This window comes from Miscanthus floridulus, chromosome 4, assembly GCF_019320115.1.
Source record: "Miscanthus floridulus cultivar M001 chromosome 4, ASM1932011v1, whole genome shotgun sequence".
Lineage (NCBI taxonomy): Eukaryota > Viridiplantae > Streptophyta > Magnoliopsida > Poales > Poaceae > Miscanthus > Miscanthus floridulus.
Genome location: NC_089583.1, coordinates 93182137 through 93203686, shown reverse-complemented (window position 1 = coordinate 93203686; position 21550 = coordinate 93182137). Strand labels below are relative to the sequence as shown.

Here is a 21550-nt window from a genome sequence, read left to right as displayed (position 1 = left end):
TCCAGCACTGCATGAGAGTGAATGTCTTCTCACCGTTCATTCCTTTGAACATAGTTAATGCTTCAGAAACCTGCAAACATATGTGTTTATTAAATATCAATGTGTATGTCTTCTAAGATTACTGAAATAAGAAAAAGAATTACCTTGTCTTGAATGGTTTTTCTACTTTGATTTCTACGCTCAATCGCATCATAGCAAGCACAATACTTGTTGACATTCTCCAAAATATGCATCCATCTATGCATTAGTGAACTCTCTGTTCGGCTTGCAAATGACTTCCTGTGGGTCTCATAGTAATCATAAATTCTACGCCAAAAGGAGGAATGAGACTGATTAGCACCTTGCACAGGATTTTTGCTGACGTTCAACTAAGCCAAGACAACAATTTCATCCATGTCCGGAATGAATTTTTTTTGCCTCTTGGCGTTTGGCCTTGGAACGCGTGGGCGTTTATTACCACCAGCACTGGACTGCACTTCTACAACTTCAGCACCTGCTACTGCCAGCACTTCATCTTCTTCAACACCAGCTCCTACCTCCACGTCCTCTTATGCGTGCGTTTCCTGTGTCATAGGAAAGCTGAACTCGTCCAAAGAACGAACACCCTCAAATCCTGTGACCAAGTCAGTCCAATATCCACCACCGGACATTGCGACGAGCCTACAAATATGGACAAAGAAATCATTACCAAATGCCATGAATAATAAAATTTTATTTACAACATCATAACCCTAACAATCTTGAAAGTAATATTCAGAAAAAAAAATCTGAATGTAATGTTTACAACTTCATAACCATCACAACCAAGATACACTACAGTTGCTCAGCAGCTGGCCAGCGGCATCATAACCTGGCGAACAGTACCATGCAAGCAGACACACAGCGTTATCGATCAAACAACTAGTACTGAAAGCCTGAAACGCTAACCGAATGAAAACTGAAAAATAGCTAGCCTACTGTACATATCCGGCAACAGGCTTAATTGCTAACAGCAAGCAGTAGGCAAGTACTCCAATAACTGTACCATGCAGCGGCCAACAGCAGTGCACAGTACCATGCAGGAATCAGCAATAAGCAGTAGGCAGCACCAGCCGACAACCATCACGCAGTCAGGCAATCATATGCTTTCAGTACCAACATATACCTATCTGGCTAAAGCACTAGCGCAATACTAAGATCGGAAGGCACACATCATGAGGCACACATCGGCCGGCCACAGCCAGGCACCCTCTCGGCAGCAGGCACACATCGGCAGCAGGCACACAGCGGCAGCATACACACAGCGGCATCGCACAGCGGCAGCAGCTGGTGGCTAGCGGACAGCCACGGCCGGCCACAGGGTGCCACGGCCTCGCACGCAAGGCAGCAGCCCGCCATGGCCTGGCAAAGAGGCGGCATCCGGCCATGACCTAGCACGGCAAGCACATAGGGACGACTTCTGATCCAGTGATACAACAACTTAGCAGCAGATCCAAAAGAGCACGGCCACGGCAAAACATAGGGACGAGCGGACGGTGGCGGGCAAGGGAAACCTAGCGACGGTGGCGGCCGGCGGCGGCACAGCAAGCCCATGGCAAAACGATAGATCGGAGTATGTACCTACGTCCGTGGTGGCGTCGTTCGTCGATGGAGGAGCGGCTTCCTTCCTGTACGACTGCCACAAACGATGGAGGAGCGCGCGAAGAATAGACTGGCGGCAAAAGAAGGCGTGCCAGGATGGATTCCACGCAGGAAGGCGAATCCGTGTGACCGGCAAGACGCGCAAAGTTACGCGCGCGGAGAGGAGATTTCCCAAGTGCCTAAATATTAGGAGGATGGATTAGAAACTGTTGGAGAGAGATTTTTTCTTATTTTCCTAAAAACCAAGTATTAGGAAGGCAAATAGGGAACTCTTGGAGATGCTCTAAAAGAGTGTTTGGTTCCACCTCCTAAAACTGACTAAAAGCAATAAATGCACTAGCAAAAAGACCATGCAGCCCTCCTCTTTACCCCTGCTCCTTTTCTGCTCCCGTCGTGGCCCTCGCTCTCCTCCTCCACGCAGTCTCAGTGGAGGTGGCCATCTCGACGGACGGGAGCGTGAGAAGCTCCACCACGTGCCGTCGCCTCGTCTTGGTCACGGCCTTCCCCCTACCCGTCGGGGAGCACGGGCGATGAAGCACGGGTGGCGGCAGGGGCCGGCCCCCTTAGCCTTCGTCCATTATTTCTCTATTTGCCATCTTCTTCCTACAGCCACGGGAAAAAGAAAAGGGAAGCCCGACTGAAAGGTCCTAATAGCTAAAGGGGGGTGAATAGCCTAATAAAATTTCTACAACAACACTTAATCAAAATAGTTAGACAATTATGAGGCAAAGCAAGTGTTGCGCTAGCCTACTCAAAATGCAAGCCACCTACCACAATTCTAGTTTAGGTAGTGTCGAATCACACAAGAGCTATGACACTACCCTATGTTAGTGTGCTCTCAAAGGCTAACTAAAGAGCCACACCAACCAACCAACCAAGCTCTCACAACTAGCCACACTAAAGAGCTTGTTAACTAGTTTGCGGTAAAGTAAGAGAGTGATCAAGAGGATTATACCGCCGTGTAGATGAAAGAACTAATCAATCACAAGGATGAATAACAATGAAGACCAATCACCTCGGAATCAATGATGAACACAATGATTTTTACCGAGGTTCACTTGCTTACCGGCAAGCTAGTCCTCGTTGTGGCGATTCACTCACTTGGAGGTTCACACGCTAATTGGCTTCACACGCCAAACCCTCAATAGGGTGCCACACAACCAACACAAGATAAGGATCACACAAGCCAAGAGCAATCCACTAGAGTACCTTTTGGCTCTCCGCCGGGAAAGGTCAAGAACCCCTCACAATCACCATGATCGGAGCCAGAGACAATCACCTCCTCTACTCAATGATCCTCGCTGCTCCAAGCCATCTAGGTGGCAGCAACCACCAAGAGTAATAAGCGAAATCCATAGCGAAACACGAACACCAAGTGCCTCTAGATGCAATCACTCAAGCAATGCACTTGGATCACTCCTAATCTCACTATGACGATGAATCAACGATGGAGATGAGTGGGAGGGCTTTGGCTAAGCTCACAAGGTTGCTATGTCAATGAAAATGGCCAAAAGGTGTGAGCTTCAACCGGCCATGGGGCTTAAATAGAAGCCCCCACGAAATAGAGCCGTTATACCTCTTCACTGGGCATAATGCGGGCTGACCGGACGCTGCAAGCCAACTGACCGGACGTAGCACCGGACGCTCTAGTCGTGAATACCGGACGTGTCCGGTCGGCATACCAGACGTGTCCGGTAGCCCCAGACTGCCACGTGTCCAGTACAAACCAACTTAGCCATTGCTGCCCCTTCTGCTGACGACCGGACGCTCACACCGGACGCTGAAACACAAATGACCGGACGCTCAGCCGCTGCGTCCGGTCGAGTCCAGTAAGCCTCCAGGGTTGACCGGACACGTCTGGTGATACCGGACCGGACGCTGCCAGCGTCTGATCGACTGTCCTGCAGTATACTGCTTTTTTAGATTCACACCGGATGCGTCCGGTCGCTGAGTCTGTCGCCAAAATACCGGACGCGTCCGGTCACTCTGTAACCAGCGCGACTAACTCCTCTTCGACTCTATCTTCTTCACCCTTGCTCAAATGTGCCAACCACCAAGTGTATCACCTTGTGCACGTGTGTTAGCATATTTTCATAAACATTTTCAAGGTTGTTAGCACTCCACTAGATCCTAAATGCATATGCAATGAGTTAGAGCATCTAGTGGCACTTTGATAACCGCATTCCGATACGAGTTTTACCCCCCTTAATAGTACGGCTATCAAACCTAAATGTGATCACACTCTCTAAGTGTCTTGATCACTAAAACAAAATAGCTCCTATGGTTTATACCTTTGCCTTGAGCTTTTTGTTTTTCTCTTCTTTCCAAGTCCAAGCACTTGATCATCATCATGGTATCATCATCATGCTATGATCTTCATTTGCTTCATCACTTGGAGTGTGCTACCTATCTCATGATCACTTGATAAACTAGGTTAGCACTTAGGGTTTCATTAATTCACCAAAACCAAACTAGAGCTTTCAATCTCTCCCTTTTTGGTAATTGATGACAACCCTTATACAAAGATATGAAATAAAATTCAATTGAATCCATATTGCTTGCCCAAGCATATTTACCATGTGTAAAAGAATATGGACAAGTTTCATGAACCCCAAATGGTAGCAATTGCTCCCCCTACATATGTGCTAAGAGTTTGGATAGTAGCTTGCACATATGCTTAGATGGGAAATATAGGAGACAATGTCTACCAAATGATGCTAAGCTATAAAAGATGGACCTTTGAAGCGTGATACCAATCGGAGTGCACCAATATACCATCCTTAGCACCATGGTTAGCTCAATACCATTTGGAAATATTTGGAAATGAAAGTTATCTAGTGATTTCATTTCATCATTCAATCTAACAACTAGCATACATCACACAAGCATGGATATTTTAAATTTAGAACGTATGCAATGCAAGCAAACATATGAAATGCACATTCAAATGCACCATACAAGTTCATGAGCTTGCTCCCCCTACTTGTGTGCTCAAAATTTTAATGATCCCTTTCCATGAGCTTGCTCCCCCTACTTGTGTGCTCAAAATTTTAATGATCACTTTCCTTTTTCACTTTTCTCCCCCTATTTCACTATTTTTACTACTATCTTTGTTTCTCTCCCCCTTTGTCATCAATGACCACAAAGGTTCAAAATATAGATAGTATTACTTGTAGGGTCGAGATTATCAATGTCAATCAATGGGGTGAGGATCATTTTCCCAAATTTGGTCCAATCTAGATTATTTGCCAAAGATATTTAACTCGGTTTGATCCAAGGACAAGCTTCTTCACACCTCCAAATAAGGGTTATCTTGTACCATATTGAGTTAAACACTTATAGCTCATTTTCTAAATCAAACACTAGGTTTACAAGCCCACAAACATGTCATATGCTACCACTAGATCATTTCAAACATACAAGCAATAGTGGTACCATACAAACATCAAATTCATTTGATTTTCATGAATGAGCCTAGGACATGATAGGAATGACTAGATGCACTAAACAAGTCCTTAGCAATGGATGGATGACATGTCAATCAACTTTACCTTGCTTGGCTCGAAGGAGAGGCATGTCATATAGTGGGGGTGCATCAACACATATTGGAGAAGTCAAGTATGTTCAATTCATTCCTTAGCTTGCAAAACCTCTTCTCATCAAGTGGCTTGGTGAATATGTTGGCAAGTTGATCTTCGGTGCCCACACTCTCTATGCAAATGTCCTCTTTTTGTTGGTGATCTCTTATGAAGTGATGATGGACATCTATATGCTTTGTTCTTGAGTGTTGAACCGGGTTGTTGGTGAGCTTTATGACACTTTCATTGTCACATAGCAATGGCACTTTCTTGAACTTGATTCCAAAGTCACTCAAAGTGGCCTTCATCCAAAGTATTTGTGCACAACAACTACCGATGGATATGTATTCGGCTTCGGCGGTTGATAATGCAACACGATTTTGCTTCTTTGATGACCATGAAACAAGCGATCTTCCCAACAATTGACATGTGCCTGAGATGCTCTTTCTTTGAACCTTGCATCCTGCATAGTCTGAGTTGGAGTAACCAACTAGCTCAAACTTTGCTCCTTTGGGATACCATAAACCAACATTTGGTGTATGCTTCAAGTACCTTAATATTCTCTTTGTAGCCTTCAAATGACTTTCTCTTGGTGAGGCTTGAAATCTTGCACACATGCATACACTAAACATGATATCCGGCCTTGATGCGCTCACATAGAGTAGGCTTCCAATCATAGACCGATACAACTTTTGATCCACCATGTTGCCACTTGTATCACTATCCAAGTTGCCATTGGTTCCCATTGGTGTGCTAATGGCTTTACCTTCACTCATGTCAAACTTCTTAATCATGTCCTTGATGTACTTGCCTTGACTTATAAATGTACCATGTTTCAATTGCTTGATTTGAAGACCAAGAAAGTAACTCAATTCTCCAATCATGGACATCTCAAACTCATTAGCCATCATCTTTCCAAACTCATCACAAAAATCTTGATTGGTTGATTCAAATATGATATCATCAACATAGATTTGCAAGACAAATAGATCTTTTCCAATCTTCTTGATGAAAAGAGTGGTGTCCACCTTGCCCATTGTGAACCCTTTAGAGAGTAGGAAGTCCCTCAATCTCTCATACCATGCTCTAGGTGCTTGTTTCAATCCATACAATGCCTTCTTCAACTTATACATATGGTTGGGTTTCTTATCATCTTTAAAACCAGGAGGTTGCTTTACATATACTTCTTCATTGATGTAGCCATTGAGAAATGCACTCTTAACATCTATTTGATATAGCTTGATGTTGTGGGCACAAGCATAGGCTAGCAAGATTCTAATTGCTTCTAATCTAGCAACCGGGGCATATGTTTCTCCAAAGTCAAGACCTTCAACTTGTGTATAGCCTTGTGCTACTAATCTTGCTTTGTTCCTTACTACTATCCTATCTTGATCTTGCTTGTTTCTAAAGACCCATTTGGTTCCAATCACATTATGTCCCTTTGGTCTCTCTACTAATTCTCATACTTGATTTCTTGTAAAGTTATTCAATTCTTCATGCATAGCATTCACCCAATCAACATCCTTCAAAGCTTCATCTATCTTCTTTGGTTCAATGGATGACACAAATGAGAAGTGTTCACAAAATGATGCCAATCTTGATCTTGTTTGTACATCTCTTGAAATATCACCAATGATAGTGTCCAATGGATGATCTCTTGTAATATTGGTTGGTTGGAGGATTGGAACTTGATTGCTTGCACTTGCTTGATCATTGGGTTGAGATGATGTACTAGCCAGTTGATCTTGTTTATTGTCATGAGATCCACTTGTACTAGCTTGATTTGTATCATCTTGCATATTTGAGTTGGAGAGCACTTGTACTTGATCATCTTCATCATCATTCACTTGCCTAGGCCTCAATTCACCAATATCCATGTTCTTCATGGCATTTGAAAGTTGAATGCCTCTAACATCTTCCAAGTTCTCATTCTCTTCTTGTGAACCTTTGGTTTCATCAAATTCAACATCATGAACTTCCTCAAGAGTACCACTATCCAAATTCCAAACTCTATATGTTTTGCTTGTAGTGGAATAGCCAAGTAGAAATCCTTCATCATATTTCTTGTCAAACTTATCCAATCTAGTGCCTTTCTTCAAGATATAGCATTTGCAACCAAAGACCCAAAAATATACAATGTTGGGCTTTCTACCATTCAAGAGCTCATATGGTGTCTTCTCTTTCAATCGGTGATAATAGAGGTGGTTGCTACAATAGCAAACCGTGTTGATAGCTTCGACCCAAAAAGATTGACTCACATTGTACTCACTAAGCATAGACCTTGCTATATCAATGAGTGTTCTATTCTTTCTCTCAATAAGGTCATTTTATTGAGGTATGTACTTGGCCGAGAATTGATGTCTAAATCCAAATTTATCATATAACTCATCAATTCTAGTGTTCTTGAACTCACTATCATTGTTACTTCTAACTCTCTTGATGGTTGTTTCAAACTCATTGTGAATGCCTTTGACAAATGATTTGAATGTTGCAAACACATCACTTTTATCCACTAGAAAGAATACCCATGTGTATCTAGTGTAGTCATCTACTATCACAAATTCATATTTGTTTCCACCGATACTAGTGTATTGTGTTGGCCCAAACAAATCCATGTGCAATAGCTCAAATGCTTTACTAGTGCTCATCATGCTTTTCTTAGGATGGGTGTTTCCAATTTGTTTGCCGGCTTGACAAGAGCTACAAAGCTTATCCTTTTCAAACACAACATCTTTCAAGCCTTTAACTAAGTCATGCTTAACCAATCTATTCAATTATTTCATTCCAACATGACCAAGCCTTCTATGCCATAACCAACCCATGCTAGACTTAGTGATCAAGCATGTAAATAATCTAGCTTCACTAGCATTGAAATCAACCAAGTATAGATTCTCATATCTAAAACCTTTGAAGATCAAATTAGAGCCATCTACACTTATGATTTCTACATCATCTACCCCAAATATGAATTTGAATCTAAGATCACACAATTGAGCCACGGATAGCAAATTGAAGTTCAAGCTCTCTACTAGCAACACATTGGATATGCTCATGTCATTAGATATTATAATCTTACCAAGCCCTTTAACCTTGCCTTTGCCATTATCACCAAATGTGATACTATCATAACCATCATTGCCATTGGTGTTGATTGAGTTGAACATTCTTGCATCACCGGTCATGTGTTGAGTGCACCCACTATCAAGAACCCAATGCCTTCCTCCGGCTTTGTAATTGATCTACAAAAGAAGATCAATTCTTTTTAGATACCTAAACTTGCTTGGGTCCTTGAAGGTTAGTTACTAAGCTCTTTGGAACCCAAATGGCTTTTTTCTTTGAGCCTATCCATGGTTTACCAATGAACTTAACCTTCACATAATTTGTACCCTTAGTAAGCATATAGCATGAATCAAGCTTAATGGAGGATACATTAGCATTTTTGCTCTTGTTTTTGCATTCTTGCTCTTTGTGACCCACTTGCTTGTAACTAGTACAAAACTGACCATTGTTCTTTATAAAACTAGTCTTGTGAGGAGCAAAGACCGCCTTGCCTTTCTTGGGGGTATAGCCCAATCCCTCTTTATAGAGAGAAGCTCTTTGGCTACCAAGCACATAAACAAGCGGTCCTCACCACCATAAGTCTTAGCTAAGGTGTGAGTGAGCTTAGTGACCTCCTTCTTGAGGTTCTCATTCTCAACCACTAGTGAGGCATCACAAGTGAGACCATCACTACTAGATGAGGTAGAAGTGGAAGTACTACAAGAAGGGTTAGTGGGAGCAACAATGATAGACATAGATAGTAATTCATCAATTATATCACAAGTTAAACCTATATTGCAAGTTTCAACATGCTTCTTTTTATTTTGCTCTTTAAGCGAAGAAGAATGAGCTTTTTCAAGTTTTTTGTGAGCTTTGCCAAGCTTCTTATGGGCTTCCTCTAGCTTCTCATGAGTTGCTTTGAGCTCATCAAGGGCTTGCTTAAGGACTTTTACCTCCTTATTCAAGCTCTTGCATTCCCTTCTCTTAATGTCAAAGTGTTCTTTAACATCTTCTAGCATGTCAAATAATTCGTCCTTAGTAGGTTCATCATCATTACTATCACTATCATTTTCATTTTCATGTTCATTATCATCAATATGTTCTTCATCACTTTCATCATCACAAGATTGTACCTTAGTGGCCTTAGCCATGAAGCATGATGAAGATTCGAAGAGAGAAGGCTTCTTATTGATAGCAATGCTTACAAGAACCTTCTTCTTGGTGGTCTTGTTATCATCACTATCATCATCATCATCACTTGAGGAAGCATCACTATCCCAAGTGACTACATATGAACCACCCTTCTTCCTCTTGAATGCCATCTTGTTCTTCTTCTCTTTCTTTTCCTTCTTGTCCTTCTTCTTGTTCTTCTTGTTGTCATCATCATTGTCGCTATTGTATAGGCATTGAGCAACAAGATGATCTTTACTTCCACACTTAAAGCACCTTCTTGACTCATCTTTGTTCTTGAATGAAGATTTCTTTCTTCTTGCACGGCAGCCCTTCTTCACCATAAACTTGCCAAATCTTTTGACAAAGAGAGCCATCTTCTCATCATCATCATCATCCCAAGATTCATCTTCTTCACTTGATGTCTCTTGCTTAGTTTTGCCCTTTGATGATGTAGCTTTGAATGCTATGCTCTTCTTGTTGTCATCCTTCTTGTCATCTTTCTTCTTCTTCTTTTCTTCCTTCTCATCATCATCTCTATAAGCATCATCGGTCATGATATCTCCCAAGATTTGGTTTGGTGTCATTGTGTTCAAACCGGTCCTCACTAGTAAGGTGACCAACATGCCAAATCTTGTGGGCAAAACATCTCAAGAACTTATTGGAGAAGTCCTTGTCCTCTATCTTCTCACCAAGTGCTTTGAGATCATTGACAATCACTTTCATCCGATGGAACATGTCCGGCACACTCTCATCTTCCTTCATCTTGAAGCTTGCAAACTTCTCTTTGAAAATATATGCCTTTGCACCCTTCATGGCTTGAGTGCCCTCAAATGATTCTTCTAATTTCTTTCAAGCTTCATGAGCCATCTCAATATTCTTGATTTGCTCAAATGTTCTCACATCAATTGCATCATGAATGGCACTTAGAGCAATGTCATTATTTTGAAGAAGCACTTCTTCGGCCACGGTGGGATTCTCTAGATCTTCAATCTCAATTTTTGTTTCTACCACCTTCCAAACCTTCCTATTGATTGACTTGATATATGTGGTCATCTTTGACTTTCAATAAGAATAATTTGAGCCATCAAATTGGGGTGGCTTCTTGGTGTTGTTGATTTGAGTCATTTTAACACCTAAGGTTGTTAAGCCTCAAATAATGGTGACCTCGGCTCTGATACCACTTGAAAGATCCTAATGGCTAGAGGGGGGGTGAATAGCCTAATAAAATTTCTACAACAACACTTAACCAAAATAGTTAGACAATTATGAGGCGAAGCAAGTGTTGCGCTAGCTTACTCAAAATGCAAGCCACCTACCACAATTCTAGTTTAGGTAGTGTCGAATCACATAAGAGCTATGACACTACCCTATATTAGTGTGCTTTCAAAGGCTAACTAAAGAGCCACACCAACCAAGCAAGCAAGCTCTCACAACTAGCTACACTAAAGAGCTTGTTAACTAGTTTGCGGTAAAGTAAGAGAGTGATCAAGAGGGTTATACTGCCGTATAGATGAAAGAACCAATCAATCATAAGGATGAATAACAATGAAGACCAATCACCTCGGAATTAATGATGAACACAATGATTTTTACCGAGGTTCACTTGCTTGCCGGCAAGTTAGTCCTCGTTGTGGCGATTCACTCACTTGGAGGTTCACGCGCTAATTGGCTTCACACGCTAAACCCTCAATAGGGTGCCGCACAACCAACACAAGATGAGGATCACATAAGCCACGAGCAATCCACTAGAGTACCTTTTGACTCTCCGTCGAGGAAAGGTCAAGAACCCCTCACAATCACCACGATCGGAGCCGGAGACAATCACCTCCTCCACTCAACGATCCTCGCTGCTCTAAGCCATCTAGGTGGCGGCAACCACTAAGAGTAACAAGCGAAATCCATAGCGAAACACGAATACCAAGTGCCTCTAGATGCAATCACTCAAGCAATGCACTTGGATCACTCCCAATCTTACTATGATGATGAATCAATGATGGAGATAAGTGGGAGGGCTTTGGCTAAGCTCACAAGGTTGCTATATCAATGAAAATGGTCAAAAGGTGTGAGCTTCAACCGGCCATGGGGCTTAAATAGAAGCCCCCATGAAATAGAGCCGTTATACTCCTTCACTGGGCATAATGCGGGCTGACCGGACGCTGCAAGCCAACTGACCGAACGCAGCACCGGATGCTCTGGTCGTGAATACCAGACGCGTCCGGTCGGCATACCGAATGTGTCCGGTAGCCCCAGACTGCCATGTGTCCAGTACAAACCAACTTAGCCGTTGCTGCCCCTTCTGCTGACGACCGGACGCTCACACCGAATGCTGAAACACAAATGACCAGACACTCAGCCGATGCGTCCGGTCGAGTCCAGTAAGCCTCCAGGGCCGACCGAACGTGTCCGGTGATACCAGACCGAACACTGCCAGCGTCTGATCGATTGTCCTGTCGTATACTTCCTTTTCAGATTCACACCGAACGCGTCCGATCGCTGAGTCTGTCGCCAAAATACCGGACATGTCCGATCACATACCGGACGCGTCCGGTCACTCTATAACCAGCGTGACTAACTCCTCTTCGACTCTATCTTCTTCACCCTTGCTCAAATGTGCCAACCACCAAGTGTATCACCTTGTGCACGTGTGTTAGCATATTTTCACAAATATTTTCAAGGATGTTAGCACTCCACTAGATCCTAAATGCATATGCAATGAGTTAGAGCATCTAGTGGCACTTTGATAACCGCATTCCGATATGAGTTTTACCCGTCTTAATAGTATGGCTATTAAACCTAAATGTGATCACACTCTCTAAGTGTCTTGATCACTAAAATAAAATAGCTCCTATGGTTTATACCTTTGCCTTGAGCTTTTTGTTTTTCTCTTTCTTCCAAGCACTTGATCATCATCATGATATCATCATCATCATGCTATGATCTTCATTTGCTTCATCACTTGGAGTGTGCTACCTATCTCATAATTACTTGATAAACTAGGTTAGCACTTAGGGTTTCATCAATTCACCAAAACCAAACTAGAGCTTTCACCGACGACCAACGCCCAAGCCCCCGGGCGGCCGCGTCCCTATCCCGGCAGCCACGCCCCCAGGCCCAGCCTCGAGTCCAGTCCCGACGCGGCGATGGAGTCCCGGTCCCGTGCCCCCGAAGGCGGCGTCTCCTGCTCGCACGACATCGGTAGCCACGCTGCGACGCTGGTGGCTGCGCATAGCCCTGGCAGCCACGCCGCTCATGACCAGCGCCCACGCGTGGCCCTGGCAGCCGCGCCCGCGCTCGTCCGCAGCTTGCAGGCCCCGATCGCGTGGCAGCTTGTGCTCGGTGGCGTACGCAGCTGCGCCCGGCGGCCACGCGCTCGCCCCGTGCCCCAGTGGCCAAGGCAGCTCCCGACGGCGCCCACATCCGGGGAAGGCCGTGCTCACGAGCTCCGGCGACCGTGGCCCGGCTTCCCTTCGTCCACGAGCTTGAGCGACCGCGCCCAGGCAGCTCCTGGCGACCCACTCGCACGCGGCGGCGGCCCAGCCCCGCGCCTCCGGCGATGGCGCCCTGGCTCCGCTCCCCGCGGCTATGGAGGCTCGGGTGGGAGGGAGGGTGGGAGAGAGAGAGGGGGGCAGGGCAATAAAGGAGGGGTAGTGGGGGTCCATGATGGACTAGCTTTTAGGACGGGGTGGAGCTCCTAAAGTTTTTAGCCTATCCTAAAGTTTTTAGGAGCTTTTAGAGGAGGTGTTTGGTTCTTTAGGCAAATTCTATCAAGATTTTAGCTCCTAAAACTTTTAGGAGGGGTAACCAACAGGGCCTAAGTCGTTTTAGCTTTTGTAGATACATAACTTTACTATAAATATGCATAGCAAAAGTTATGTACCTAGAAGAAAGCTAGAACGACTTACCATGGAAGCAAGGAAGTATATAGGAGGAACTCGGAGCACATGGATAGTTTCAATTGATGAGAGGATCATCTCAGTATTGGCCTCTAAACAGCCCTAACGTAGAATTTTACAGGAATCAATTCAATTTCATAGGAAAAACGCAGGAATAGAAAAAAAAATCTCGCATTCCAAACAGGCTCAAACATGTCTTTTGAAAAAGTTGTTTCCTGTCATGATGTAGTCCGCCTGCATTTCGCATGCTTTTTATAGAATGCAGGAACTCAAATCAGAGCACGAGTAGTTCCACTCGACGATTATAGTGGTGGATCCAGATGCTGATATCTATCGTTTGTCTTTCCAGAGAAGTTGTTCTATCATGCCCCATAAGGCCATAATGTTCAGGTGGTGTGACCTGTAACTTTTTGCGTTTTCTTGAACTGAACCTCTGGACCCTTTGATTGGCTGTGCGCATTTTATACTTAAGCAGGCGAATAATTGCTGAACCTACGTTTTGGCCGAGAAAAATCACTGCATGTGATGCAATGAGTTGAATTTTTAGTTTGACTAAGCTTATAAAAAGTATTATTATCATTTTTATTCCAAATAGGTATATCATGAAAACATGTTAATCATTAATTTAATATAATACTTATTTGATATGTAGGAGTATTTTTTATAGGTTCATGGAAATCGAGAATTACATTCTCAAAAAAAAATCGTGAATTACAATTCTTTTATGCGGTGGAAATAGCAAAGATTAACGAAGGAGCCATGGTTTGACCGGATCGCATGGCAGCGATCCCGGTAAAGCGGCCTCGATGCTTTTCGCGCCGACGCGAGGCGTCCGGGTGCCGCAAAGTGAAACCGGGGACTTCACCGGCGCAAGCCGGCAAGCCGGTTACGTCTCGTCGCTCCTGCAGCATATCCAGTCCTCTCGTCTTGCTCGGCAGCTCGTGCAACTCAAGTACTCGACTGCCGTTCTCAGTGGAGCACCGAGCACGGCAGTAACACGTACATGACCTGCTTTTTTGAAACGAAGTAATATGACCTGCTAAAGGGCTAATCACAGGAGACTGGAGACTGGACTATTTTGTTCCTAACCTGTGAGCAGAATCTGTGGCGCACTGGCGCAGCTTGTTTTATCTTCTTAAAACAAGCTTCGCGGCTACTAGAAACACAGTGGTTTAAATGCAATTTGACAAAATAAATAGCAATTCTTATACATAATTCTCAAAATTCCATATCCCATAGAAAATGTTTAAGTTTCTGTTAGCATACCTCTCAACTGGTTCACAGAATAACCTCGTTTGGCTGGTATGAAATTTGGCTTGTTCGGCTTCTTTTTTTAGCCGGAACAGTGTTTCTCTCTCTCAACATTTCAGCCAGAACAGTGTTTCCAGTCAGTTTCAACCAAATTTCAGACCAGCGAACGGAGTCCTAGCTCGATTCAGATACAAATCGGAGTACACGACCTCAGGGGAAGGGAGGTCTGGAGCAAGCAAAGCAATCTAGACGGAGGAGTGGAGAACTAGAACATGGGAAGGACGAGAGTTCGAGACCTACGGATAGAGGCTCGGGGAGGAAGAAGTACAGTAACTCAAGAGGGAGATGGAGATATGTTCGATGCCTTCCCCTTGTTGTTCCTGCGCTCTTGTACATGTCTTCCAGTGGTCCAGGCAATACTCCCCGACAGTTTCACTATAAAAAAAATCTAACCAATGACCGGATGGTAAGCCGTTCCACTAAAAAAAATACGAGTCTCCATGTCAAGTCGAGAACACTGAGACAGTGGTTCTACTGTAAAGAAATTAACCAACTGAGTTCGTAAATTTCTTGTTTGTCTCGTACAAAAAAGAAGTTTTCTCGATCTCTGATGGAATGTTTGGTCCTTATAAAATCTTTTTATCTTAAAAAATGTTAAACCTCACCATCAAGATTTATACCACAGTTTTTTTCTAAAACGAATATTTATGTCACAATTTGAAACAGTTGGTATCAGATGCTGACGGGCTGGCCAAAATTAAAGACTAAACAATGTTCCTGACGCGGATGAGGTCTTGGTACGTCCTTCCAAAAGCTGAGAGTACGCACGCCCACGGCCGCGCCCTAGCCCTGGATATTTTGCAAGGCTTAATTTGCAGTCACCCCTCACCTGATGCAGTTCCTGGATCATTGCACAAATCAAGCATTGGAAGACCGTACCATAGTTGACTCGTCACTTTCTTTTCTTTTTATTATCCCCTCGAAAACTCACTACCAAATCAGAGGTTTAAATACACGCAACACGCATGCATGTCACCCTCTATGTAAACATGGAGACTTTAAGAGATAAGGGCGGTAGTTTTTTATCATATCAATATAGTCATCACACGTCATTTATCACTGAAAGAATATAGCTAGACGAGAATGATAGTAGATCACCAGTGCTGAGTCTAGAGACTCGAACACGGGAGTTACAAGGAAAAATGGTTCTAACAATCTGATCTAGGTAAGTTCATTTCCTCACCGTCATTTCTGATCCTATACAATCTGATCTAATAATGATGAGGGATCTAGGATCGGTGGCATCGGTATTCGATTTCAATTTGGTATGGCCTGTACGTTTCGCTTTCTTCCTTTGTCTTCAATCACCATCGATGCGGTACGGTTTAAGCTATCGCTCTCATATGTGATGGATGCTACACGGGTGTGATGCAAGTCATACAGCTAGCTGCTACCCAGTTATTACTTCAATTACATCAGAAATCCTTGTGCTCATGGCTCTCCACTGAAGTACTGAACTAACCAAGTTGCCGTCCTCGAATCCAGTAACTTAATCCATACAACATCCAGTGGCTCGATCGTCTTGATCGCCTTGTAAATTACTCGATCTACACTACAATGATGCGTGGTGTTATGATAACACAGAAGATCTTTTGGCATGCATGCATGATTCTAGCTACCATTCCCACGGCCCATCGATCCATCCAGTCATCCACTAACCCTTGCTCTGTAGTACTCCGTTTAGAGTTGAGCTGACACCATCACCATGCATCTTCTTCCTCCGGCCCGCACGCATACCGCGTCACCCTCCACTATGGAGCGTCACCTCACCTCACCTCACCATCATCAACGAATCACTGTCCGGCTGCATCGGTTCTTCTTGGTGAAGTCTAGGTCTAGCCCATACATATGCGCTGCACTTCCCTATCCCACAGAAAAAGATGAAAAGAACGTTACACCTTTTCCCATCCATGAAAGCTGCTGTATATGTACTCCGTCTTATGTTGTACTGTCTAATTCTTAATAAAAAAAAGCAAGAAGAAACAAACCATCAACATTCAACAACAACAACATTCCATCTAACCAGCTTTACATAACTCCAGAAAACACTTGGAATCGCCGTGTCCGTCCATATCTACACATAAATGTCTCGTATTTGAATATATCGTCTCACAGACGAGAACAAATTCATGCGTTCTTATATATAGTTATATATATATATGATCCCCGTGTAGTTAGAGAAGAATGTTACAGCAAAAGCAATGGTGGGTTGAGACGAGTGCTTCTTAACAGTGGCGAGGGCGGCGCAACCTTTTTCGTCGGCTTTTGATCGAGGTGGTGCCGTGGTGGGTGCTGCACGCCTGCACCTGCAAGTACGAACACGGCTACAGACGCTGGTGCAACGGGACACGTCAGGACAGGTTCGGCCGAGTCGAGTGCATGGCCCCGCCCGGGCCCGGCGGCGACAGCGACAGGCACTCACCGTCGCCGGGCGTCATCGCCGCGGCGCCCTCGAGGGGGCTTCGGGGAGAGCACCCAGTGCTGGCCGTGCGGCCGGACGGCGAGCCCCTTGACCCTGGCGAACAGCGTGACGGCGCGGCGCACGCCGCGGTCGTCGGCGGACGTGAAGTAGTCGTGACCGAACATGACGCCGCCGGGGCGGAGCACGGCCCACGCCAGGTTGATGTCCGCCCACGCCGAGTGGAAGTCGTGCCCGGCGTCCACCTCGATGAGGTCCGCGTACACGCCCCACTCGCACAGCGCGCGCAACGCGGACGCCGTGGAGAAGGGCAGTGGCAGCAGGCGCGGCCTGCTGACGGCGTCGTCATCGGCCTCGGCCGCTGCCACGACGTTGGACATGAACTGCGGCAGCAGCAGCGCGTCCCCGTGCCGCTGCGCGGGCACGTCGCGGCGGAACCGGTCCCGGAACGCCGGCCACCCGCGGAAGTCGTCGATGCATAGGATGGCCGGGGAGAGGGAGAGGTTCTTGGACACGGCCGCCATATGCAGCGCCGACGCGCCCAGGAACGCGCCCAGCTCCACGATCACCTCCGGGCGCACCGCCTCGATGAGCTCCGCGAACACGGCGCCCGTCGAGCCCCACCCACGCGGGCGCGCCGCGGCCGGGTGCAGCAGAGCCGCCGTGTGGTTTGGAGGGAACCCCGCGTAGGGGCTCTCTCCGTCGAAGAGCTTGTCGAGCAGGGTCCGCACCACGGCGTCACTCGGCACCGGCTCCCCGCACTCCTCCTTAAACCGGAACAGATCGTGCGGGGGCGACCGCGGGTAGCTCGAGCTCGACACGGCCGCCGCGCCGGTTCCGTTCGATGCCGCCTGGGAGGCGTTGGAGCGGCCGTCGGTGAGGTGCACGGCGTGCGGCCGTATGATCGTCGTCTGGGACGGTCTCGGTGACGGCCGGGTGGACGACGACATGAGGCCGAGCGAGTAGCCCACGGCGAAGACGATCAGGAAGGAGGCGAGCCGCGCGAGGTGCGGCCGGAGCCTGCCCGGCGCGGCGGAAGCAGACGACGCCCCCGCCGGTGGACGTGGCTTCATGGTCACGGACTCACGGTCACGCCACAAAGAGTCTCCTTTGTCTCCGTTTGCGGTTCTGTCTTCTGGAGTCTTGAGTCTTGACAGGCAGAGACACCTTATGGCTCCTTTATTCTTCGGTTTAGCTAGATTTTTATCCAAGGATTAGGTTTTGGATTCTGCGTTATATTTATAGGTAGAGAGCTGCAGCTAGCAGCGGTTGTTAGCTCGTTTATATTTGTTTGATATATTACCCCTCTTTGGTTGGAGCGAAGATAGTAGTATAAAACAAGCGCCAACGTTTAAAAAGATGATCTTTTTTTTTAGATCCCTACTAGATAATAAGAGGTACTTTTTTTTCTTGTTAAGATAAGATTGGAAAAGAGAAAAATTGAGATGTTGGTGAGGGGTGATTGTTCCGGTTGGTGCGTTTTGGGTGGCGAATCTGATGGCAGTTAGGAGCAGGACTTAGGAATAAGCAACAGCGCGCTGGGCTTTGGTTTCACGAGAAGCACCGGGAATTCTCACGTGTGCAAAGTACACGAAAAGCGAGCGTCAGAGGTATGTGATGCAGGCAAGATCTTCACATGTCAGTGCAGTGCGGAGCATGTTCCTCCACCACGCGACAGGGCTACTGTGTGAATTGTGATGGTTGCTCTGGCCTTCTGGGTGCTATGAGTCCTGACCGAGTGAAGCTGTAAAAAGTAAGAAGGAAGCTGCAAATCTGAAACACAGGAGGGGTTCCTTGTTGAACACATGAGGGCCACGGAGCTCTGGTCTCGAGTCTTGTGGACGGTGGTACCTGGCTGCAAGCAGCTAGCTAACTCTGAAGTTTGGACATGAAAAATCGTTGGAAACGACCAGCTCGTGCGGGTGTCCAGTCCAGGTATCGTCGTTGAAATTGATCCGCGGTACGTTTCCGACCAAGCCTCACCCTCACACAACCACAGCCCCACTGTCCATTCCCTTGAAACCGGGCACACAAAACACTCGTGAGCACAGGCAAAACCTTCAACACACCTGCCTTCTAGACGGACGAAGTCTCCCGTGGCGCTCAACCTTCCTTAGAAGAAGTTGTTGCTGGTGTTGACAAGCCAGAGGTGGATGAGAGAGGGGACAGGGGAGGGCCGTCAGCCGTGGATGGCATCGTCATGGTTGAGGACGGTCGTCAGTCAGTACTCTTCAGTAGTCGCTGCTTCGGCTGGTGCAAGTAGAATTGGAAGCGTAGGTTGGTTGCCACGGAGCTGTCAGGTCAAGTGCGCGCGCACCTGCAAGCACGGCGACACTGATCGGTTGTCCGTCTGGCCGGCCGATGGGCAGCGATCAATGACGCGGATCGCTGATCGCCGGGGTTGGGTTGGGTGCCTGGCGCTGGAAGAATCAGATCAGATGCATGCCGCGCGCTCGGACCAGCTGTACGGCTGGTATCAGTCAAGCCGCCCGCCTATCGTTCCGGTGTGTGTCACGATACCGATTGCGACATCTCGATTACAAGAGTTCACCGGACCTCGTGGGAACGAGCATAGCTCGCCGCCGACAAGCCTATTGGCTTCTACTTCCTTCCCACTGCTCCTCTCCCTAACGTGTTGGGCCTTCATACTCACTTTCTCTAGGGCGGGCCTTCATAACGTGAGTTGGGCCCTCGAGCTCTCTTGGACCTCCTTGTTGGCTGGATTGACTCGCCTTCTTCCGGTTCATCATCTCCGGCTTCTATATTCTTCTAATAAATAAAAATCTCCGGCTTTGGTGCTCACCGTCAGTACGAGGGATACTGACATCCCTCTCGCCTTGAGAAACAGCTTGACCCCCAAGCTGGTGCGTCCGAGAATTGCAACTTCAATGCATGTTCATCCTCCCATGTAGCCATTGAAGCCAGCCAAGAAGACCACTTGATTAGCATTTGAGGAATAACAATAGATTCAAGCTTGTGCAAACGACGGTCTAGGAATAAGTTCAGGTACCTGCAAGTAGATGTCGGCCGGTGGAAGTTGATCACTGACATGAGCACAAGGACCGAGTGCTTTCTTCAACAATGATTCGTGGAAAACTGGATGAACCGAGCTTGATATAGGTAGCTGCAGACGATAAGCGACAATCCTAAGTTTCTCTAGGATAGTATAAGGTCCAAAGTAACGAAAGGCAAGCTTGTGATTAGCACAGCGAGCCAGAAGTTTGAACATAGGTCATGTTCGGCTTACCCCATATTTGATTTGTTCGGCTTGTTTTTTCAGCGGGAACAGTGTTTTTCTCTCACAACAATTCAGCCAGAATAGTGTTTTTCAGCCAGTTTCAGCCAAGTTTCAGACCAGCGAACGGAGCCATAAAGTTGAAGCTTAAGATAAACTTTGTCGCCCACAAAAAAGGTACGGTCAGTTCTCTTCTTGTCTACTTGTATTTTCATACGTTGTTAGGCTCGATGAAGATGTTGTTGAAGCAACTAAATCATCATTTTGCGTTTGGCCAGCCAAGTCTTTAAGTCTAGGTGTGCACAGGTCTCAATACCATCAATGCCAATTGGGTTCATGGCCCGTAAAAGAACCTAAAATGGTGTTGTAGCCAAAGCTATATGGTAGCAGGTATTGCACCGGTATTCTGCCAGGGAGAGCCACTCTCACCATTTGGAAGGATAGGCATGTACAAAGCAACGCAGGTAACTCTCAAGACACTAATTAACACGTTCGCTTTGGTCATCCATTTCAGGGTGGTAGGTTGTGCTCATGAGTAAGTCCATGCTAGCTAACTTGAAGAGATTTTGCCATAGAGAACCAGTAAAAACTCGATCCCTATCTGAAACAATTATGGTTGGAAGGCCATGAAGCTTGTAGATATGATGAATGAACATCTTAGTCCTCTTAATTAAGACAGCAAAAGGGTGTTTTAATGCAAGGAAATGAGAGTACTTTGAGAATTTGTCCACTATCACCATAATGCAATTGAACATGGAAGAAGTAGGGAGGCCCTCAATAAAGTCCATGCTAATGACCTGCCAAGAGTGATCTAGCACATGAAGTGTTGTAGAAATCTAGGATAAAGAATTCTTTAAACCTTGGCTTGTTGACAAATGGAGCAGTGAGATACAAACTCGTTGACCATGGTTTTCATCTTATGCCAAATAAAAAATGGCTTTGATACGTTTGTAAGTCCATCCTCCTCCTCACATCAGCATGGTTGAGGAGGACTCCCACGACCAGCTATTGTTCTACACAACATGGAGCATGGGCTCCCACAAAGGAACGTGTTGTATTGGAACAACACAGATCACTCTCCAAGACTCGCACCGCATGGAAGATTTTCACCCTCTCTTTGTAACCCTGCCCCCAACAATATAAGGGGCATCATGGGTCTCTTCTTCCGGACGAAACCAAGAGACGCCGGTGTCTCAGCTTACTGACTCTTGATTTTAGACTCGTTCTCCCTCTCTTTCACTCCTTATTTTCTAACCTCTACTGCAAAAATTGAGCCCTCATG

At 45.9% G+C, this 21550-nt stretch overlaps 1 protein-coding gene across 1 annotated transcript; it reads right to left on the bottom strand.

Annotated features, from left to right (window-relative positions):
* Nucleotides 1-16079: 16079 nt before the first annotated feature.
* Nucleotides 16080-18293, bottom strand: LOC136552142 (uncharacterized). The gene has a single exon (XM_066543683.1). The coding sequence runs from the start codon at nt 18104-18106 to the stop codon at nt 17033-17035; it is 1074 nt and encodes a 357-aa protein (XP_066399780.1). The 5' UTR covers nt 18107-18293; the 3' UTR covers nt 16080-17032.
* Nucleotides 18294-21550: the final 3257 nt, after the last annotated feature.